The following is a 23,062-nucleotide window of genomic DNA, read 5'->3' on the forward strand; positions in this document are numbered from 1 at the left end:
TATAATATAGATGTATAACATGTAAATATAGTACTATATATAATATATGTATAGTGCCCAGTACCTGGTATTGGCTTTTCTTACTATAGCTTCTCTATCTACTTCACCCTCTGCAAGAGATGAAGAAAGCTGGGCTAGAGGCAACCTAAGTCTAGCCCAGTCATGCTCACAGAGGCGCAGAAGCAGGGACATCAGCAAGGACACAAGCTCATGCTTCCCAGGCCCCGAGCCCGGAGGACCCAGTTCCCTTCAGTTCTCCCCTTTCTCTTAGCCAAGAGGAGCTGCGTGTTTTGTGTGTTCGCTTGTTTTCTCAACATTAACACACACCAAACAGACAAGCAGGGACATCCTCTGAGGCTACAGGACCAGGGACCCTGCCTTGTCCAAGCCTTCAGAACCCTGTCAGGTGGTTGTGGTTCAGGAGCTAAGCAACCCGGTCCTCAGATCCACTCATCCACTAACCACTACATACCCTTCAGCGGGTCTCCCCATCTTGGCATTTTGTAGAGCATTGAATAAAGCCAGTGAAAGTCGAGAAGTTTCACAACTGGGACAATCCTTAGCCAGTTTTGTATCTCTAGCACTTAGCAGCTGCTCACTGAAAAGCTGTAGAATTAATATAGTACTTGAGTGATAGAGCTGCTTTTCTGAAAGGAACCCTCCTTCCTAATTAGAAGCTGGGACACAGTCTTAGAAATTTTGAATTAATTGGGGAAGAAGGACATAAATTAATGTATGAGGACTTGTGTCTTCTGTTTCCCTCCAGGTCATTTTCTTTGTGAACAGTGGCTCCGAAGCCAATGACCTAGCCATGCTGATGGCCAGAGCACACACAAATCGCACAGACCTTATTTCTTTCAGGTAATCACACCTTGGAATATTCAACTTTGATAACATTGACTTACCCTGATACTAAATGTGCGTCTTTAAAATATAGCATGGGGAAGGCGGAGGGGCGCTTTCCCGGGAGTATCATTCGGATTTTAGAGCAGTATCAGTGAAATTAATTTTATGACTGGATAACCCCATCTAAACTGGCCTCATTCAAGGTAGGGATCCCTGACTGGGGTAAAAAACAGCTTGGAGTACTACTTATGGCATAGATCATCTGATAAAATTAAATAGATGGTCATTTGACAGTTTTTTGACTCTGAAGGCATGGTATTGACCACGATATATGCCAAGTGGTGAATAACTGGTCTATATGCATAGATGCTCACGGCTCTACCATATGACAGTGGACACATTTTCATCTCTGCTTATGATCATGAGCCCTCTACTTACTTCTTAGTGCCAGTGGCACAAAATTTTCACCTTTTCTCCTCCCTAAGTTCAGAGGATACATATTGAACCTGTATATTTCTACTTCTCTGGGTGACTTTTGAAAATTGACAACGTAACAGATTAATTATAAACCCTTGATAGCTATATTAGCATTAAAAACAATAGAAAACTTAGCATTTTGTTTGCAGTTTCTTCCTTTGGGTAATTTTATATAGCACCTTTTTTAATGTTTATTTATTTTTGAGACAGAGAGAGAGCATGAGATGGGGAGCGGCAGAGAGGGAGACAGAGGATCTGAAGTGGGCTTTGTACTGACAGCGGACAACTGATGTGGGGCTCAAACTCACGAACCATAAGATCACGTACTGAGCCAAAGTCTGATGCTTAACTACCTGAGCCACCCAAGTGCCCCTGTATAGCACTTTCAAGCATTATCTTTTAATAAGGTTTATGTCAGAGGGTGACTTATAGTAAAAGTACATGGAATGAAGAGATAGTCCCATTCTTTTACCTGTCTGGCCATAGATTCTGTCTCATTTCCAAAGAAGATCTGATGACCACAGCACATCCAATACTGCACATTCCATATAATATGCCCCATAGTAACTATAGGCATAAGGAAACATTTACTGTCAAAGAAATATGGCAATAAAAAATGTGACTGATGTTTTACCCAAATAAACCTCCCAGAATATACATGTCCAGATAAGTATTGATCTATTCAAAGTGGACATGTGTTGCTAGGGTTCAACACACAATTGTGTCTCCTCTTTCAAGATAGATGACCATCCTTTTGAATAGTCTTAATAATCCTAAGTCCTCATTTAAGGGTGATTTTGATTTGAGAATTATCAAAACCCATTTGAAGCCAAGACGGGTGATCAGAATGATTTATACTAACTGTGGTAGTTTCAGGTTCAAAAAGAAACAAAACCTGTGTTGTTGTTTTTTTTATACACCAGGTAAAGTGGCTTATGAGGCATTTGCACAACAGCGACATCACAGAACAAATATTTGGTTTCTCAAGGTGACTGCTTAAAAGAATAATACTCATTGAATATAATTCCGGACATGTTGCTAAAAGATGAGTCTCTTTGCTTAAGAGTGACTAAGTAGGGCAGATGCCAAGGTCAGAGTTCTTGCCCAGATACTCTCCAGATCTTCCTTTCACAATTTCATGTCTATGACACCATCAGAAAAGACAAATAAGTAAATTCTCCTGGCATAGGCTCAGGAGGTTTCTTAGAAATCATTGGAGTTACACATTAATGGTGTTCTATGTTGTCTCCATAGGCTTCACGGATCTTCTCTTTTGTCCTACACAATAGTCCACAGGCCAGCAATCAAAGAAAACTGAACCTGACCCCATCTTCTCACTGTTTCTTCTCTGCAGAGGTGCCTACCATGGGTGCAGCCCATACACACTTGGCTTGACAAATGTAGGGTCCTTCAGGACGGAGCTCCCCAGTGGGCTGGGCTGCCAATCAGTGAGTTTTGAGATTTTGGTCTGGTTTCTCTGAAGTCTGCTCTGCACGTGGTAGGACCGATCAGATTTTCCCAGTATCAGGATCAGAAACGCATATGAAGAATATCATTCATCAGAGGCCAAATTTTACTTACTTGAACCAAAGCCCCCTTGGAGGAAACCTTTAGTAGAAAGGCCTTCAGACTCTGAGCAATTAATTATAGGGATTTTTACAACTCGTTTTGCTTGAAAATAAAATCAGGTAAACCGCAAATGAATGCATTGAGATTAGTTCTCAGAGCCTCGAATGCATAAGATTTCTACAGAGCCATCCTTGTACTCACCTTTTGTTCTCACTTGCTGTACCCACCTGAACATCAAATCAGATACCTAATTATTCCTATTCTTTCAGATGCCCTTACCCATATAACTCTTGAGCAATTTGTTTCCAGGCTGGCACTGCAGTCAGTTTCCTTTGTAAAGTGCCCACATAACTGGTTTCTAAGAAAAAATTATCTTTTCAAACCAAAGTATTAGGTTTTTGTCCTAAGTGGGAGAGGAGTATGGGAGGAATCTCAATATCAAATTAAGAAGCGCTCCTATCCTGACTGGTATCATATGTGTCTTGTCCTCACAGTTTTGCCAAATGCCTTCTTTTGTCATTTGCAGACAATGTGCCCAGATGTTTTCCGGGGCCCCTGGGGAGGAAGCCACTGTCGAGATTCTCCAGTGCAAACAATTAGAAAATGCAGCTGTGCACCAGGTTCAACTGGGCAGGGAGCGGGGTGCGGGGTGGCCGGGAGGGTGGGTAATGAAACCGAGAAAGGCCGAACCGTTACTCAGTGAACAGATTTGAACCAATGGAAAAGGGAAGAGCCAAAGGAAACAAAACTGGAAAGCAAGGCCTCGTAGCGTCAACATGCATCATGCCTACTACCGCTGTGCTCTCTGGCTGTGAGGGGAGCATCTCTGGCCATCAGAGCCAAGCTAAACAAACTCCCACTTGATACTTCATTAAAGGAGTTCCGTCAGCTCTGTTAGCAATAGCCCTGCTATCAGCTTGAAAAGAGAACAAGGTTGGTGGGATTGTTTACCAATTCCCAACGGAGGAGGGGGAGAGGGAAAAGAATACTTTCAGCCTTTTCAAAACTCCAGTCAGGAAGTTCCCCCAAGGGACTCAGAATGCCAGCCAAAATGAGGACATCTGTCAAAACTTAAGGCCATTGCCAAAGTCTGTAGACATCTCTGGCAAATGTTTTAAAGGCATTCTCAAAAGGAGAGTTCCCATTTACCAACCGCATTTATATTTGCATTCTCTACCTATTCTTACCAGAGGGGAGGGATGGAAGCAGCAATTCTCTGCTAATCAGCAGTCTCCCCTGTGCTTGTCGGCACAGTTCAGGACCTCCGAATAGCTGCTTCTAAGTAGTGCTGAAAGAAAGAGCTCAATGCTTCTGCCCAAGACGCTTAATGGAACAGTTTTGAGTCACTCGGGTTGAAAAAATGCAAATGGAAGTCTTAGAAATCAGCTTTGAAAGGAAGAAAGAAGATTCACAGTCACCTTAAAATTCAGATAGGATAATGGCAAAATGGAGACAGGGGGATAAAAGAATGAGCATTGAAATAGGATGCTGTGGTCACAGAACTTAAAACTCTAAGGAAATTTAAAGCTGTATTAAAAGAAAACCCTCCCCTCTCCACTTTAAAAAATCAGGAAGCCAAGGTCCACACCTGAGAGGCAGCAGAGCTAGGACTTGACCCCAAGCCTTCTGACTCCAAACCACTGGTCCCTACCTATGGCCACCCCTGTTCACTGGCTTGCCAGCAGGATGAACCCAGGCTTAAAAATAATTCCTGTTCTGGCCAGGATTGAGGGGACCCACGAAGTCAGGAGACCTGGATTCCACTCCCAGCCCCAGCTGGTTCAGCTGCAAGCAAGGGCTCCATCTGTCACCTCGGCTTTCTCATTTGTAAGATACAGATGGCAGCAGCTGCCCCCAACCCGTCATTACAAGGCTTCATGAGATCAAGAGAGGAGAGTTTTGGGTACAGAAAGGCAGATAATAGCAATACCAAGGGTACCTGTAGAGCCAGACCCACATATCCTACCTGGATGGCATCGAGAACTAAACTCAGTTTCATGCACCTCATCGACCTCAATCTGACCACAACGCGGGCAGCAGAGAGCCTAGCAAGCAGAAGCACTCAAGAGCTGGCCATCTCCTTCCCTCCCTACTCTGTGTCCCTGCCTTTCTCCATCCTCTCTGCCTCCTCCCTCTTCGAGGCTTTCTCTGCTTAGGCCAATTTGAAAATACTAGAACCCCATGGTCATCTCTCCAGTGGCCTCTGGAGGCTTAATGATAGTGACAGACATACCCTTCTGCTCCTCTGAACTGTTGTCTTTGGCATATCTGAAGTCAGCTGTTTTCTTAATTCACATCCTCAAGAGACACAACTGAAATATGTATTCAAACAGAATTGCAATACAAAAAGAGACTTCGCACTCCTCCAGGGCTTTGGGGAACTGCGTAGTGTTTGGTCTTTGTTGCAAAAAGGTGTAGTCACATGTTTGCAAATGCAACCCAGCTTGTAAAGTACTTTGAGTGTAGAAGATTCCGGTTCTCCGTTCCTCTTAGGGTGCGTTCACTGGGCGCTTACAGGTACCAATCTTGGTGGAAGTTCTTTTAGTTCAGGATTAGGTCATCATTGGCCACATGGGCATAAGCAGGAGTCCAGGTTGTGAAGTTGATATAGATGTTTCTGTGGTAGATTACATCACCTTCCTCTATCCCTTTGCCGGGATTTTGTCTTGCCAAGTGTTCATTCCGGGCCCTGAATTTAGGACGGAAGCTGTGATGACATCCACCTCCCAAAGCCCACTGCCCCACAATGCCCCAGACCTCGTCCTCGTCATGTCATTGTTCTTCACCTTTTGCAAGATGAGCTTCCTTTTCCTGAAACATTGTTCTTCCTTGGCTCTTCACTCTATTTAACTGTTTCTATACCACCAGCTAAAATAAAAACTCTCCATCTCCACTCAGTTGTTTGAATGGTATACGGGGAACATCCACTCCTTACACCCTTGTTGTCATGGTGATGCCACCGCACCAGGTCTCTCTCCAGAGGCAGCCTGACCTGGAGTTACATCAATGAGCTCAGGAAGTAAATGTGAAATGAAGTAAACAGCTGATTACAGGAGGTGACCCCTCTTGTCACTGAACTCGTGGGCAAGCGGGGGACAAATCATGAAAGGTCTATCACAGGTTCACGCAAAGCCTGCTCTCAGTTTGGTTTTGGCCAGATGTCAGCCATTGGGGTTGACTTTGCTCCACGCTCCCCCCTCTCTCCTTACAGATGGGCATGCTAAATTTCCAAATTATTTCTTTTCATATGTGATCCATCCTTTAGAGTCATCCCAGGTTCTCTGCCTTTCTTAATAAAAACTAAAAAATGGACTCCCTACAGGCGTGGGTTTACTTGTCTAGTATATCCTCTCCTCAAGCAACATAAGCGATGCTAAAAATGTGCTTTCTGGATTTGGTATCCTTTTCCTTCCTTCTTTCTTCACACTTCCAGCCCCTAATTCCAACTAACCTAGCCATGCGAGTTTTCCCAAATATCACATGTACCTTAAAACATGTTTGGGGCCAGGTAGTGTTTTTTCCAGTTTTATTTATTTATTTTTTTCAATATATGAAATTTACTGTCAAATTGGTTTCCATACAACACCCAGTGCTCATCCCAAAAGGTGCCCTCCTCAATACCCATCACCCACCCTCCCCTCCCTCCCACCCCCCATCAACCCTCAGTTTGTTCTCAGTTTTTAAGAGTCTCTTATGCTTTGGCTCTCTCCCACTCTAACCTCTTTTTTTTTTCTCCTTCCCCTCCCCCATGGGTTTCTGTTAAGTTTCTCAGGATCCACATAAGAGTGAAACCATACGGCATCTGTCTTTCTCTGTATGCCTTATTTCACTTAGCATCACACTCTCCAGTTCCATCCACGTTGCTACAAAAGGCCATATTTCATTCTTTCTCATTGCCACGTAGTATTCCATTGTGTATAAAAACCACAATTTCTTTATCCATTCATCAGTTGATGGACATTTAGGCTCTTTCCATAATTTGGCTATTGTTGAGAGTGCTGCTATGAACATTGGGGTACAAGTGCCCCTATGCATCAGTACTCCTGTATCCCTTGGGTAAATTCCTAGCAGTGCTATTGCTGGGCTATAGGGTAGGTCTATTTTTAATTTTCTGAGGAACCTCCACACTGCTTTCCAGAGCGGCTGCACCAATTTGCATTCCCACCAACAGTGCAAGAGGGTTCCCATTTCTCCACATCCTCTCCAGCATCTATAGTCTCCTGATTTGTTCATTTTGGCCACTCTGACTGGAGTCAGGTGATATCTGAGTGTGGTTTTGATTTGTATTTCCCTGATAAGGAGCGACGTTGAGCATCTTTTCATGTGCCTGTTGGCCATCCGGATGTCTTCTTTAGAGAAGTGTCTATTCATGTTTTCTGCCCATTTCTTCACTGGGTTATTTGTTTTTCGGGTGTGGAGTTTGGAGAGCTCTTTATAGATTTTGGATACTAGCCCTTTGTCCAATATGTCATTTGCAAATATCTTTTCCCATTCCGTTGGTTACCTTTTAGTTTTGTTGGTTGTTTCCTTTGCTGTGCAGAAGCTTTTTATCTTCATAAGGTCCCAGTAATTCATTTTTGCTTTTAATTCCCTTGGCTTTGGGGATGTGTCGAGTATGAGATTGCTACGGCTGAGGTCAGAGAGGTCTTTTCCTGCTTTCTCTTCTAGGGTTTTGATGGTTTCCTGTCTCACATTCAGGTCCTTTATTCATTTTGAGTTTATTTTTGTGAATGGTGTAAGAAAGTGGTCTAGTTTCAACCTTCTGCATGTTGCTGTCCAGTTCTCCCAGCACCATTTGTTAAAGAGACTGTCTTTTTTCCATTGGATGTTCTTTCCTGCTTTGTCAAAGATGAGTTGGCCATACATTTGTGGGTCTAGTTCTGGGGTTTCTATTCTATTCCATTGGTCTATGTGTCTGTTTTTGTGCCAATACCCTGCTGTCTTGATGATGACAGCTTTGTAGTAGAGGCTAAAGTCTGGGATTGTGATGCCTCCTGCTTTGGTCTTCTTCTTCAAAATTACTTTGGCTATTCGGGGCTTTTTGTGGTTCCATATGAATTTTAGGATTGCTTGTTCTAGTTTCGAGAAGAATGCTGGTGCAATTTTGATTGGGATTGCATTGAATGTGTAGATAGCTTTGGGTAGTATTGACATTTTGACAATATTTATTCTTCCAATCCATGAGCAGGGAATGTCTTTCCATTTCTTTATATCTTCTTCAATTACCTTCATAAGCTTTCTATAGTTTTCAGCATACAGATCTTTTACATCTTTGGTTAGATTTATTCCTAGGTAATTTATGCTTCTTGGTGCAATTGTGAATGGGATCACTTTCTTTATTTGTCTTTCTGTTGCCTCATTGTTAGTGTATAAGAATGCAACTGATTTCTGTACATTGATTTTGTATCCTGCAACTTTGCTGAATTCATGTATCAGTTCTAGCAGACTTTTGGTGGAGTCTACCGGATTTTCCATGTATAATATCATGTCATCTGCAAAAAGCGAAAGCTTGACTTCATCTTTGCCAATTTTGATGCCTTTGATTTCCTTTTGTTGTCTGATTGCTGATGCTAGAACTTCCAACACTATGTTAAACAACAGCAGTGAGAGTGGGGATCCCTGTCGTGTTCCTGATCTCAGGGAAAAAGCTCTCAGTTTTTCCCCATTGAGGATGATGTTAGCTGTGGGCTTTTCATAAATGGCTTTTATGATCTTTAAGTATGTTCCTTCTATCCCGACTTTCTCAAGGGTTTTTATTAAGAAAGGGTGCTGGATTTTGTCGAAGGCCTTTTCTGCATCGATTGACAGGATCATATGTTTCTTCTCTTTTTTTTTATTAATGTGATGTATCACATTGATTTGTGAATGTTGAACCAGCCCTGCATCCCAGGAATGAATCCCACTTGATCGTGGTAAATAATTCTTTTTATATGCTGTTGAATTCGATTTGCTAGTATCTTATTCAGAATTTTTACATCCATATTCATCAGGGATATTGGCCTGTAGTTCTCTTTTTTTACTGGGTCTCTGTCTGGTTTAGGAATCAAAGTAATACTGGCTTCATAGAATGAGTCTGGAAGTTTTCCTTCCCTTTCTATTTCTTGGAATAGCTTGAGAAGCATAGGTATTATCTCTGCTTTAAACGTCTGGTAGAACTTCCCTGGGAAGCCATCTGGTCCTGGACTCTTATTTGTTGGGAGATTTTTGATAACCAATTCGATTTCTTCGCTGGTTATGGGTCTGTTCAAGCTTTCTATTTCCTCCTGATTGAGTTTTGGAAGAGTGTGGGTGTTTAGGAATTTGTCCATTTCTTCCAGGTTGTCCAATTTGTTGGCATATAATTTTTCATAGTATTCCCTGATAATTGTTTATATCCCTGAGGGATTGGTTGTAATAATTCCATTTTCATTCATGATTCTATCTATTTGGGTCATCTCCCTTTTCTTTTTGAGAAGCCTGGCTAGACGTTTGTCAATTTTGTTTATTTTTTCAAAAAACCAACTCTTGGTTTCGTTGATCTGCTCTACAGTTTTTTTAGATTCTATATTGTTTATTTCTGCTCTGATCTTTATTATTTCTCTTCTTCTGCTGGGTTTAGGCTGCCTTTGCTGTTCTACTTCTATTTCCTTTAGGTGTGCTGTTAGATTTTGTATTTGGGATTTTTCTTGTTTCTTGAGATAGGCCTGGATTGCAATGTATTTTCCTCTCAGGACTGCCTTCGCTGCGTCCCAAAGCGTTTGGATTGTTGTATTTTCATTTTCATTTGTTTCCATATATTTTTTTAAATTTTTTTTTCAACGTTTATTTATTTTTGGGACAGAGAGAGACAGAGCATGAATGGGGGAGGGTCAGAGAGAGAGGGAGACACAGAATCGGAAGCAGGCTCCAGGCTCTGAGCCATCAGCCCAGAGCCCGACGCGGGGCTCGAACTCACGGACCGCAAGATCGTGACCTGGCTGAAGTCGGACACTTAACCGACTGCGCCACCCAGGCATGACTGAAGTGGTTCATTTATGCCTTTACAACTATCCTCGTCTCTCTGCTCAAACCAAAGTACAGGTTATTCTGAAAGAAAGTTCACCCATCAGAAATTTATACCCTCATATCCTGTTTACTGTATTGTAAAAATTCTAGTCAATTTACTCATCGGATATTCTTTTTTTCTGTGCTCTTCCCATTCTTCTGAATGTCATTCTCACGTCTTCAAATGCTATGTTTTGCTTGTTTGTTTGTTTGTTTGTGGTTTTTATTGTTCTTCGCAGACTGCTGCCAAGCAAGAGACCAGTATATTGAACAGTTCAAAGATACTCTGAACACTTCTGTGGCCAAATCAATTGCTGGATTTTTTGCAGAGCCAATTCAAGTGGGTATATTGACCTTAGACGCTAATTGGGCTTAAATTATCAGAGAATTTTAATTCATACATTCATACATTCTAGAGAATTCCAAAGTATTTAAGTGACCATTGCCGTGTCTCTCTCCAAATTCAATTCATTCTCTCAGTCCCCTTGAAAGAGAAGGGCCCTGATTTTCAACTGACCTTCAAAAACTGTCTCCTGCATTGCCCGGCTGAAAAGATAGATGAAACTATTGAATTCCTAAAATTCTAAACAAAGGGAAACCCCACCAATGTTTAGTTGCTTTAATACCCACACTGCCCTGGGGTGATTTTCTTCAGTGTTACCAAATCCCCTTAATCTACTTTGTTTCTAATCTCAGAAGAGAATAAACATTTGCATCCTTTTCCCAAAAGGCTTGGCATAAGAGTAATGGCCCCTCTCTTCACACATTGTTGGAACAGTTCTAAAGACCATTTTAAAAATTGCTAGTATTACTAATGCTAATGATGATAATGACCTTTCTTTCTTTCTTTCTTTCTTTCTTTTTTTCTTTCTTTCTTTAACTCTTTTCAAAGGGCTATGCTGTTGTTATAGGACTCCTTGGTTTGGTCTTTTGCAGGGGGTGAATGGAGTTGTTCAGTACCCAAAGGGGTTTCTAAAGGAAGCCTTCAGGTTGGTGCGAGAGCGGGAAGGCGTGTGCATCGCGGATGAGGTGAGTGGCTGTGGAATAAGTGTGGTGTAGGGCAGCCAGGACAGGAAAGGCATAGGGAGAAAACCTTTTAAACCTTCCTCTGCAACCCAAGATAATGAAGCTTTTGCTAATTGACTGGTTGGTTAGTAGATTAACAAGTATAGACCTTTAACAAGCACAGAACTTAAATATCCAAAATGAAGTCTATCAAATAAGTGGCTAACAGGCACAGCTGATGCTGTCATCACAGGTGACATGCTATCAGTCAACACACTTTTTACATTCCCATCACGGATTGCATCAGGGACAGTTCAAAACCCACATAGAGAACTTCACCTCATAACCAAGTTTTCAACTTCGATTTGCCAAAATAGTATAAACCAGCCTAACAGCATTCATCTTAATAACAAAACTTGTGCAGCACTGGGGATCCAAAAATCCAAAAACCTAGTAAACAGTTTCTGGTAACTAAAAGCTCAGACCCAGATTAAGTGTTGTGTCCATGTTTGTACAAAGATGGTGAAGATGATGGCCGGCAATGATGACACTGAAGAAGAAGCGGAGGAAAGGGAAGAGATCAGAGTCAGAAAAGCCACCATTACTTGAAACGTTTCAAATGATTTTGGATCTGTTTCCATCAGGTGCAAACGGGATTTGGAAGGCTGGGCTCTCACTTCTGGGGCTTCCAAACCCACGACATCCTGCCGGATATTGTCACCATGGCTAAAGGGATTGGAAATGGCTTTCCCATGGCAGCAGTTGTGACAACTCCAGGTAGAGCCTATGGGCAGGCTGCATTTGCTTCTGGGTTTCCTGTAACCGTGACGGCAGAAAACACGGGGTTGGGAATTTCTGTGGGTTGAAGACAGCGATGGGAACTACACGTGCATTTCCCTAGCAATGATCATGAGAAACAGCCTGTCAGACTGTGGAAGGGATGGAAGAATCCCAGCCCTTTGTGCTCTTGCTGTAGGGAAGATGAATTCTCCTACCCCCACAATGAAGCGCAAGGTTCTCACACACTGACAAGGTATCAGCAACCGTACCACAAAAACAAATCCCACACAAGAGATCCTTTTTAACCAGCCTGGACTAACTGTGAAATTTCCAGAGGAGTCTTATTCTGAAGGAGACTCTTCCTTGGCCTAACTACGCCAATATGTTATAAACTCAAGGTCCAGAGTGACAGGTTTCTGTTTACGTCTCATCAACAAAACAGACAAATGCAGTACAATCTCACTTAGCCAGAATATTCTATAAAGCGAACATAAGAATGAGCCATATTTTCAATGTTGGTGAGGTTTTACAGAAAATGGTTTTTATGAATTGTTTATTGTTAAAAATCTTTAAATTGTTCCGTTTTTCCACCAGTAGTATCCGCTTCAGCGATACTAAAGGATAATTAAGTACCCTGTGATATCTCGCTGTTTTATTGAATGAATAAAGGTATGATACTGAGTCCAAGTTGGTATGCTCGCTGCCTGACAAACCAATCATTTGAGTGGCCGGATGTTGGGGTCAGAAAAGCCAACAAACTGAGAGGATGGTGGCTTATCATCCTAAAGAAATTTCTCCCCTCGGGTCAATGTTCAACTTCTTGTTTGTTAGCAAAAGAAGGAAGACAAAGGTGACTGATGTCTATAGACATCTGAAGAGGTCTTATAACTCTTTGCCTTTGGTCATTTTATCTTTGCCTACAGGAATCTGGTCATGCCATTCCTGTAAATCTTGAACATAGCATAGTCATTTCTGTCTGCACTTCCTTATCTCCTCAAGTGATATAGGTTTCCAGTGAAAAAACAAAAAAGGAGTCTTTGCAAATCTCAGCTATAAGCAAAATTCCTTCTATGATTAACATGCCTACTGGCAGAGTGAAGCAGAAATTTCTAAGATACAGGTTACAGCAGCAAGGGGAATAGAAACAACATGGAGTCAAACATGCTAAGTTTCTCCCTGTTCTAGGTACTAAAATGTGGATGTAGAAAGGGAAATGTAATGAACCAAATATATGCTCACCCTGAAACAATCCAGGAATTATGTTACTAAAACCTCGATGCGAGGTTTTTTAAAGATTGAAACCAAGAGTATAATACAGAAAAGAGGGTTACCAAATGAAGGTCCCATGTAAATTCCCATAAATCAAGTGTTAAAGTACTTTTGAATTCACACAACACATTAAAGATTTTGTTATCACACTTCTAATTCAGTAAATAAGCAATTTTTCCTTATCCACAGAGTAAGTGGATTGGTCATCTGGGGCTACCATAACAAAACACCACACGCTGAGGGAATTAAACAGCAGATATTTATTTTCTCATAGTTATGGAAGCTCAAGTCCAAGATCAAGGTGCCAGCAAAGTTGGCTTCTGGTGAAATCTCTCTGGCAGATGGCCAACTTCTTGCTGTGTACTTGCAAGTCCTTTTCCTCGGAGAGAGAGAGAACATGAGAGAGAGAGAGCGCTCTGGTGTCTCTTTTTCTTCTTATAAAGACACCAGTATTATGAGGGCCCCACCCTTATGATTTCATTTAACCTTGATTACTTCCCTAAAGGCCCTATCTCCAAATACATTCACAATGGGAGTAGGGCTTTCACATAGGAAGAGGAGTCGGGGGCGGGGGGGGGGGGGGGGGGGGGAGGGGGCAAGGACACACACATAATTCCATTCATAACATCCACTATCTGGTGAATGAAGAATGAATTGGATTCGATGCCATGAAACATATTATTAATATGACATGATTGTAAATATAATTCAAGTGATGTGGTGGGAGATTATAGATAGGAATGTGTCACTCTTTGTCCACTTTTCATTCTCCCCCTCTAGAGATAGCCAAGTCTCTGGCTAAATGCATGTGTTATTTCAACACCTTTGGAGGGAGCCCCATGGCCTGTGCCATTGGATCAGCCGTGCTTGAGGTATGTTCCAGCAGCCACGTCATTCCTCTCATTTCACAAAATGACTACTTCAGCACCAGAGACACATTATCCAAACTCTATGACATCCCATTATTAACGTGAAGAGTTCATTACCACTCCACAAATTTAGATTTCCAGTTTTTATTCTGCCCCTTCACCCCCTTTTTAAGATCTATTTGGGATGCTTGAAGTATTAGATACAAAATAATACATAATACATCTCACATGCCTAGGAAATATAAGAAAAGCTAGCTAGCTGGTAACACTGACATTTCCTTTTTATATTTCTGGTATTTGATGGATAGTTACCAACTGCCATCTTTGACTTCAGGCTAATTTTGGTCCTTTTCTTTATATATTCTTCCTTCCTTTTTTTGTACAGTTATCAGCTGAAAGACTAACAAGAAACTGAGTTTTATGGGACAAACTACGTAATTTTAGCTGTTGTTCAGCCCTACGCCATTGATTTTCCCTGGTATCTTATCTGTTAAGTGCCCTTGCTGATATGCACAACAGCACTTGTTTAAGAAAGTGTCAGGTATTACTGGAAGAATATCCAAGAAATGGGTAACAATGGTCGTTTGTGGGTAGAGAAATTTGGTGGCTGGGGGACAGGGGTCAATGAGAATTATTCTACTGATTTTTTAAAAATTTTTTAATGTTTATTTATTTTTCAGAGAGAGACAGAGAGACAAGTGCGAGTGGGGAAGGGGCAGAGAGACAGAGAGGGAGACACAGAATCTAAAACAGGCTCCAGGCTCTGAGCAGTCAGCACAGAGCCGGACACAGGGCTCGAACTCACGGACCGTGAGATCATGACCTGAGCCGAAGTCGGCCGCTTAACCGACTGAGCCACCCAGGTACCCCTCTACTGATTTTTGAAGTAGGCACATGATTCACCTATTCAAAAAATTTTTAAGTATTTTTATTTTGTTTAAGTATTTTTAAGTAAACATAAGTAAGTAAAAGCTTCCCTTGCTAATTAAAAAGTATCTTCAAATACGATAAAATCACAAAATGAGAAAGTACAGTCAGGAATGTGTCATTGACTTCGTTTTGTAGACATTGCCAACTTTTTAAAAGTGTTGTGTCACCTTGACCAGGTAGAGAGGGTATAGGTGAACAAATAGGTTAAAAACATCGAGAGTCATGGATTCATGCAATTATTATCAGCTAAATCTAGATGTAGTATATTGTGGGTAGTCAAGAATCATGGTCTCTGCCATGAGTGGAAGTAGGTGAAAATATTTTTATATCTTCAGGGCCCTCACAAAGCTCCCCTCAGCTCATGAGGCCTAGGCCCTGTGGCAGGACAATTGGGTAATGACAGCCTGTGTCTGACTGAGGGCTGACGAAGCAAAGGTCAGTAAACTCCCAGTGGGGCAAGAACCTGTGACATATCTTTCCTCCGAGAGTTTGTCTTCTTAATCACTGTAGCCCAGTTCTCAGCGAAGCCTGGCAATAACGAGCCTCAGGATTATGGAATCTGTGTTATACACTGCATTGAGAAATGTCTTTTATCTTTCCTAAATTTATAAAATTAAAAAAAATCATTTAATTGAGAGAGTGCAAGAAGAACTCAAAGTGACAGGGAGAGAAAGAGAGAGAGACAGAGACAGAGACAGAGAATCTTAAGCAGGCTCCACACTCAGTGCAAAGCCCAATGTGGGACTTGATCCCATGACCCCAGAACTTTGACCTGAGACGAAATCAAGAGTCAGACCCTCAAGACAGAGCCACCCAGGCACCCCTATTCTTTCCTAAGTTTTTAACCACCCCTGAAGATGAGAAGGGTTTGGGGAAAGTATTCCCCATACCAAGACTCTTTTGCACCTTACAGCAAATCTTTTTGTAGTACATGGCATGGTCACACTAGACTTTGGGTTCCATTTGTGTGGTCAAGTTTCCATAAAGTCATGCACATCTACTGTTCTGTGTTTCTCAGTCAATCTAAAACTTTTTTTTTAAATGCAAGGCCACTTGGGACTTTTCTCTAAACAGGTGATTAAAGAAGAAAATCTACAGGAAAACAGTCAAGAAGTTGGCACCTACATGCTACAGAAGCTTGCTGAGCTGCGGGATGAATTTGAGATTGTCGGAGATGTCCGAGGCAAAGGCCTCATGATAGGAATAGAAATGGTGAAGGATAAGGTAGGTTTTGATCTGCTGTGCTCTCTGTGACTTCTTGGGGACAGCAAGAGTTAAAGTTGGAAGCATGGTCACTACAAGGTCACTTCATTCATTCTCAGGGAGAGAACACACAAGGCCAGGGACGCTCAGCAAAGCCCATCAGAGATAAGTAGGGAGTACAATATGCTAGCACATCGTCAAGAGTTCTAGGGGAGTGAAGGAGGGCATTTGGAACAGGGAGCTGATATTTTTCCTGCCAGAGTAGGCAGAGAGCATTGGTGATGACTGAATATTTAGAATTAGACATATGGGGAAGGGAGGAAGCTATCTGGGAAGGAGCAGGTGACCCGGAGAGTTCATGGAAGTAAAGGAGAAGGCCAGGAGTGGGTTGTGATGATGGTGTGGGGTGAGGATGTTAAGGATCTATAAGGTTTTGTGTTTGTCTGTTTGTGAATATTTTTCAATCTCCCAAGTCCCAGGCAGGGTGTGACTCTCCGATGACATTCCCCACTGTGACCTCAAACTCAATATAGCAACAACTGTACTTAGCATTTTCCCCCGAACCAGTTATTCCTCCAAGTTCACTGTTTCTGTTTCTCACCCTCCACTCTTCTCCCAGTTCCCCAGCCTCCATGCCAGAAAATAGCCTGGGACTCCTTCTCTCCCTTGTTTCTAGTGCCAAGTCCTGTTGATCCTTTCTTGACCATGTTTCTCAAATACTTCCCTGTGTCTCCGTTGCTTCCCCTACAACCCAAGTCCCTCCCCTCCATAAACACAAAGTCTAGACTCACTGAGGCAAGCAACAGGGAGAGAATCTTAGCACCAAGCTGAAGAGTCAGACTAACCCCTTTTCTAGCCTTCTCCTAAGTGGCTTCTTGCTATTTGGTCTTAACACAGCATCCTAGTTTAGGATGGTTGATGCTCAATTATTTTAGGGCTTACACCAGACCATGGATATAAGACTCTTCCATTAATGCCACACAGTGGGGCCAATACAAAGCTGGAATGTTTAAACAAGATTTTAAAGCCAAGGGAAGACAACAGCAAAATGAGAGTAAAATGAGACTCAGCCCTCTGGCTCCCAGGTCACAGCATCCTTATCTTCACCTTGTGTCCCAGTCAAGGTCTGTGTTAAGGCTCAGGGGAATCCATCCCAGGCCCCAACCGAGGACTCCCCTCAAAGCTATCTATGCTCCAAAGTCCAGACTCCACAGAGGAAAACCCAACAAGAGGGGAAGTGTTCTTCTCTTTCCCACTGTTCCAAATCTAGCTTCTGTGTGCTCAGAGACTCATGAACAAAAAAGTTCATCAGGACTTCACTTGTCATTGTAAAACATAGGAATCCTCCTAAATGGCCATTGATACAGTCCAAGCTAAATTATGGTACATCCATCCCACAATAGTGATATATGTGTGACATGGAAAAATGTGCAAACTCTATTATGGAAAGAATAAAATAGGCTATCCGATACTATCTATTGAATGAGTTATTTTTCTCTTCCTCTGCCACTTGGTAGTTTTAAGCATGGACTCTGAAGGCAGACCACCCAGATTTACATCCCAGCTAGTCTATTCCTTAGTTCCATTCAACGCCCGCTCAATGCCATTCACTTCCCTACATCCAATGTCACCCAAACTGTTCTCCGAGCATGGACTGCAAGACTCTCCTCTCTATATCTACCTATGGAAATCTTAGCCTTATTCAAGATCCAGTTCTTCATCACACCTCTTCCCTAAAGCTTGCCTTTGATTCTCCCCTAGACAGGGGCTCCAGGCCTCAGAGAATCCCTGTAGCATCCACTGCCTAAAAATCTCATTTGAAAAGATCTTTCAAACCATGTATTTGTTGATTTGGTTTTCATGTAGAAATACCTTCTTTTCCTAAGTTATACACTTTTGAGTCCAGGAATCATGTGGATTATAAGTCTTTTCAAAGTGTTTATTGAGTGAGTTCTGGTCCTGCAACACTTCAGACTATATTCATGTAATTAAGTAGCTCAGAACTTGCCTTAACACTGTCCACTGTCCACCAAAACTAAAACCCCATTTCCTGCTGGTGAGGACATAAATTAGTAGAGCCCTTTAGACAGAAATTTGTGTCAATCAGCATTATATATATATATATATATATATAATATGTATATACACATATATATATTATACACACACACACACATACATATATATTATATATATATTACATATATATATATATATTATATATATACACACACACAAGTTAGCCAACATACAATGTAGTCTTGGCTTCAGGAGATTTCCATGATTCATCACTTACATACATCACCCAGTACTCATCCCAAGAAGTGCCTTCCTCAATGCCCATCACCCATTTTCTCCAACCCTCCAACCTCCTCCCCCACCACATCAACCTTCAGTTTGTTCTCTGTATTTAAGAGTCTTTTATGGTTTGCCTCCCTCCCTGTTTGTTACTTACTTTTCCTTCTCTTCCCTTATAGTCTTCTGTTAAGACTTTCTCAAATTCCACATATGAGTGAATCATATGATATCTGTCTTTCTCTGAATGACTTATTTCACTTAGTATAATACCCTCCAGTTCCACCCATGTTGTTGCAAATGACAAGATTTCACTCTTTTTCACTGCCAGTAGTGTTCCATTTATACATTTACCACCTCTTCTTTATCCATTCATCAGTTGATGGATATTTGGGCTCTTCCCATAATTTGGTTATTGTTGATAGCACTGCTATAAACACTGGGGTACATGTGCCTCTACAAATCAGCACTCCTTTATCCTTTGGCTAAATTCCTAGTAGTACTATTGCTGGGTCGTAGGGTAGTTCTATTTTTAATATTTTGAGGAACCTCCACACTGTTTTCCAGAGTGGCTGCCCAGTTTGAATTCCTACTAACAATGCAAGAGTGTTCCTCTTTCTCTACATCCTTGCCAACATCTTTTGTTTCCTTAGTTGTTAATTTTAGCCACTCTGACTGGTGTGAGGTGGTATCTCAATGTGGTTTTGATTTGTATTTCCCTCATGATGAGCAGTGTTGAGCATATTTTCATGTGTCTGTTAGCTATCTGGGTATGTTCTTTGGAAAAATGTCTGTTCATGTCTTCTGCCCATTTCTTCACTGGATTTGTTTCTCGGGTGTTGAGTTTGGTAAGCTCTTTATTGATTTTTGATACCCAATGTGTCATTTGCAAATATCTTCTCCCACTCCATCGGTTGCCTTTCAGTTTTGTTGTTTGCTTTGCTGTGCAGAAGCTTTTTATCCTGATGAGGTCCCAATAGTTCATTTTTGCTTTTATTTCCCATGCCTCTAGAGACATGTCAAGTAAGTTGCTGCGACTGAAGTCAAAGAGATTGCTCCCTGTTTTCTCCTGTAGGATCTTGATGGTTTCCTGTCTCACATTTAGGTCTTTCATCCATTTTGAATTTATTTTTGTCTTTGGTGTAAGCAAGTGATCCAGTTTTATTTTTCTGTATGTCGCTGTCCAGTTCTCCCAGCACCATTGCTGAAGAGACTATCTTTCTTCCACTGGATACTCTTTCCTGCTTTGTCAGAGTTTAGTTGGCCATATATTTATGGTCCATTTCTGGATTCTCTATTCTATTCCATTGGTCTATGTGTCTCTTTTTGTGCCAATAATTTACTGTCTTGATGATTACAGCTTTGTAATACAGGCTAAAGTCCGGGATTGTGATGTCTCCAGCTTTGGGTTTTTTTTTTTTTCAACATTACTTTGGTTTAGGGTCTTTTCTCTTTCCATATAAATTTTAGGATTGTTCATTCTAGCTCTGTGAGGAATGCTGGTGCTATTTTGATTGGGATTGCATTGAATTTGTAGATTTCTTTGGGTAGTATCGACATTTTAACAATATTTGATCTTCCAATCCATGAGCATGAAATATGTTTCCATTTCTTTGTGTCTTCTTCAATTTCTTTCATAAGCTTTTTATGGTTTTCAGCAAACAGATCTTTCACCTCTTTGGTTAGGTATATTCCTAGGTAGGTATCTTATGATTTTTGGTACAATTGTAAATGGGATTGATTCCTTCATACCACTTTCTGTTGTTTCATTATTGGTGTATAGAAATGCAACCAATTTCTGTAAATTGATTTTATATCCTGCAGCTTTGCTGAATTCATGTATCAGTACTAGCAGTTTTTTGGTGGAGGTTTTCAGGTTTTCCATGTAAAGTATCATGCCATCTGTAAAGAAAATTAACTTCTTCTTTGCAATTTGGATGCCTTTTATTTCATTTTGTTATATGATTGGTGAGGCTAGAACTTCCAACTCTATGTTAAACAACAGTGGTAAGAGTGGACATCCCTGTTGTGTTCCCAACCTCAGGGGGATAGCTCTCAGTTTTTCCCCATTAAGGATGATATTAGCTGTGGACTTTTGATATATGGCTTTTGTGATGTTAATGTATGTTCCTTCTATCCCGACTTTCTTGCGGGCTTTTATTAAGAAAGGATGCTGTATTTTCCAAAACGCTTTTTTCTGCATCTATTTACAAGATCATATCATTTTTATGTTTTCTTCTATTAATGTGATGTATCACATTGATTGATTTGCAAATATTGAGCCGGCCTGGAGCCCAGGAATGGATCCCACTTGATCATGGTGAATAATTCTTTTAATATACTGTTGAATTTGATTTTCCAGTACCTTGTTGAGAATTTTTGTGTCCATGTTCATCAGAGATATTAGCCTGTACTTCTCGTTTTTTAGTGGGGTATGTGTCTGGTTTGGGAATCAAGGTAATGCTGGTTTCATAGAATGAGTCTGGAAGTTTTCCTTCCATTTCTATTTTTTTGCAACAACTTGAGGGAAATAGGTATTAACTCTGCTTTAAATGGCTCATAGAATTCCCCTGGGAAGCCATCTGGCCCAGGACTCCTATTGGGAGATTTTTGATAACTAATTCAATTTATTCACTGATTATGGGTCTGTTCAAATTTTCTATTTCTTCCCTGTTTAAAGTTTTGGTAGTGTGTGGGTGTCTAGGAGTTTGTCCATTTCTTCCAGATTGTCCAGTTTGTTGGCATATAGTTTTTCACAGTATTCTCTAATAATTGTTTGTATTTCTGTGGTGTTGGTTGTGATCTTTACTCTTTCATTCGTGACTTTATCTACTTGGGTCCTCTTTCTTTCTTTTCTTGTTGTGATCTCTGGCTAGGGGTTTATAAATTTTGTTTATTCTTCCAAAAAACCAGCTCTTAGATTCATTGATCTCTTCTGTCGTTTCAGATTCTATATAGTTTATTTCTGCTCTAATCTTTGTTATTTATCTTCTTCTTCTGCCCTTTGGACTTTCTTTGCTGCTGGCTTTCTAGTTCCTTTAGGTGTGAGGTTAAGGTCTGTATTTTATACTTTTCTTTCTTCTTAAGATAGCCCTGGATTGCAATGTATTTTCCTCTTAAGACTGCCTTTGCTGCATCCCAAAGGATTTGGATGATCATGTTTTCATTTTCATTGGCTTCCAAATATTTTTAAATTTCTTCTTTAATTTCCTGGTTGATCCACTCATTCTTTGTAGGATTTTATTTAAGTTCCATGTATTTGGGGGCTTTCCACATTTTTTCTTGTGGTTGACTTCAAGTTTCATAGAGTTGTGATATGAATGCATGCATGGTATGATCTCAATCCTTTTTTGTTGAGGCCTAGGATGTGATCTATTTTGGAGGATGTTCCATGTGCACTCGAGAAGAATGTATATTCTGATAATTTTGGATGAGAAGTTCTTAATATATGTGTTAAAACCATTTGGTCCAATGTGTCATTCAGAGCTATTGTTTCCTTATTGATTTTCTGCCTAGATGATTTGTCCATTGTTGTAAGTGAAGTATTAAAGTCACCTACCATCATGGTATTATATCTAATTATGTATTTATGTTTGTGATTGTTTTATATATTTGGATACTGCCACATTGGGGGCATAAATATTTATAATTGTTAGCTCTTCTTGATGGATAGACCCCTTAATTATGATATCATGCCCTTCTTCATCTCTTGTTACAGTATTTATTTTAAAATCTAATTTGTCTGATATAAGTATGGCTACTGCAGCTTTCTTTTGACATCCAGTAGCATGATAGATGGTCTCCATCTGCTCACTTTCAATCTGCAGATGTCCTCATGTCTAAAATTAGTCTCTTGTAAGCAGCCTATGGATGGATCTCCTTTCTTTATCCATTCTGATACCCTATGCCTTTTGATTGGGGCGTTTAGTCCATTTAAATTCAGAGTGATTATTGAAAGATATAAATTTAGTGTCATTGTGTTATCTGTAGATTTTGTGTTTGTGGTGATGTCTCTGGTCCTTTGTGGTCTTTGATGCTTTCCACTCACAGAATCCCCCTTAGGATCTCCTGCAGGGCTGGCTTAGTTCTTGTTTGTCTGGGATAGTCTTTATCTCTCCTTCCATTCTGAATGACAGCCTTGCTGGATAAAGGATTCTTGGCTGCATGTTTTTCCTATTCGGCACATTGAACATTTCCTACCACTCTTTTCTGGCCTGTCAAGTTCAGTGGACAGGTATGCTACTACCCTTATGTGACTACCTTTGTAGGTTAAGAAACTGTGACCCTTGTAAGTTAAGGCCTGTTTGTCCCTAGCTGCTTTCAAAATTCTCTCTTTATCTTTGTATTTTGCCAGTTTCACAATAATATGTCATGAAGTTGACCTGTTTTGTTGATTTTGAAAGGAGTTCTCTGTTCCTTTTCAACTTGAATGTCTCTTTCCTTTCCAAATTAGGGGAGAGCTCATCTATAATTTGTTCAAATAAACCTTCTGCCCCTTTCTCTCTTTCTTCTTCTTCTGGAACTCCTGTGATAGGGATATTATTTTTTCATTGAATCATTAGGTCTCTAATTCTCTCCTTGGGATCCAGTAATTCATTTTCCCTCTTTTTCAGCTTCATCATTTTACATAATTTTATCTTCTATTTCACCTATTCTCTCCTCTGCTTCTTCCATCCTTGCTGTCACTGTGTCTACTTTATTTTTCAACTAGTTTACAACATTTCTTAATCCATCATGACTATTTCATTAGGTCTTTGATCTATGCAGCAATAGATTCTCTGCCATCTTCTATGCTT

General features: G+C 40.8%; 1 protein-coding gene across 2 annotated transcripts in view; it reads left to right on the forward strand.

The window, feature by feature from the left end:
• Nucleotides 1-23,062, forward strand: part of AGXT2 (alanine--glyoxylate aminotransferase 2) — a 44,265-nt gene that overhangs the window by 8,699 nt on the left and 12,504 nt on the right. For both annotated transcript variants that reach the window (XM_043600066.1, XM_043600076.1), the window contains exons 5-12: nt 767-861; nt 2,678-2,771; nt 3,419-3,512; nt 10,155-10,255; nt 10,852-10,944; nt 11,565-11,697; nt 13,750-13,841; nt 15,843-15,992. In XM_043600066.1, coding sequence (XP_043456001.1) covers nt 767-861; nt 2,678-2,771; nt 3,419-3,512; nt 10,155-10,255; nt 10,852-10,944; nt 11,565-11,697; nt 13,750-13,841; nt 15,843-15,992 — 852 coding nt within the window. The remainder of the gene's footprint in view (nt 1-766; nt 862-2,677; nt 2,772-3,418; nt 3,513-10,154; nt 10,256-10,851; nt 10,945-11,564; nt 11,698-13,749; nt 13,842-15,842; nt 15,993-23,062) is intronic.

The sequence above is a fragment of the Prionailurus bengalensis genome, chromosome A1 (assembly GCF_016509475.1).
Source record: "Prionailurus bengalensis isolate Pbe53 chromosome A1, Fcat_Pben_1.1_paternal_pri, whole genome shotgun sequence".
Taxonomy (NCBI): domain Eukaryota; kingdom Metazoa; phylum Chordata; class Mammalia; order Carnivora; family Felidae; genus Prionailurus; species Prionailurus bengalensis.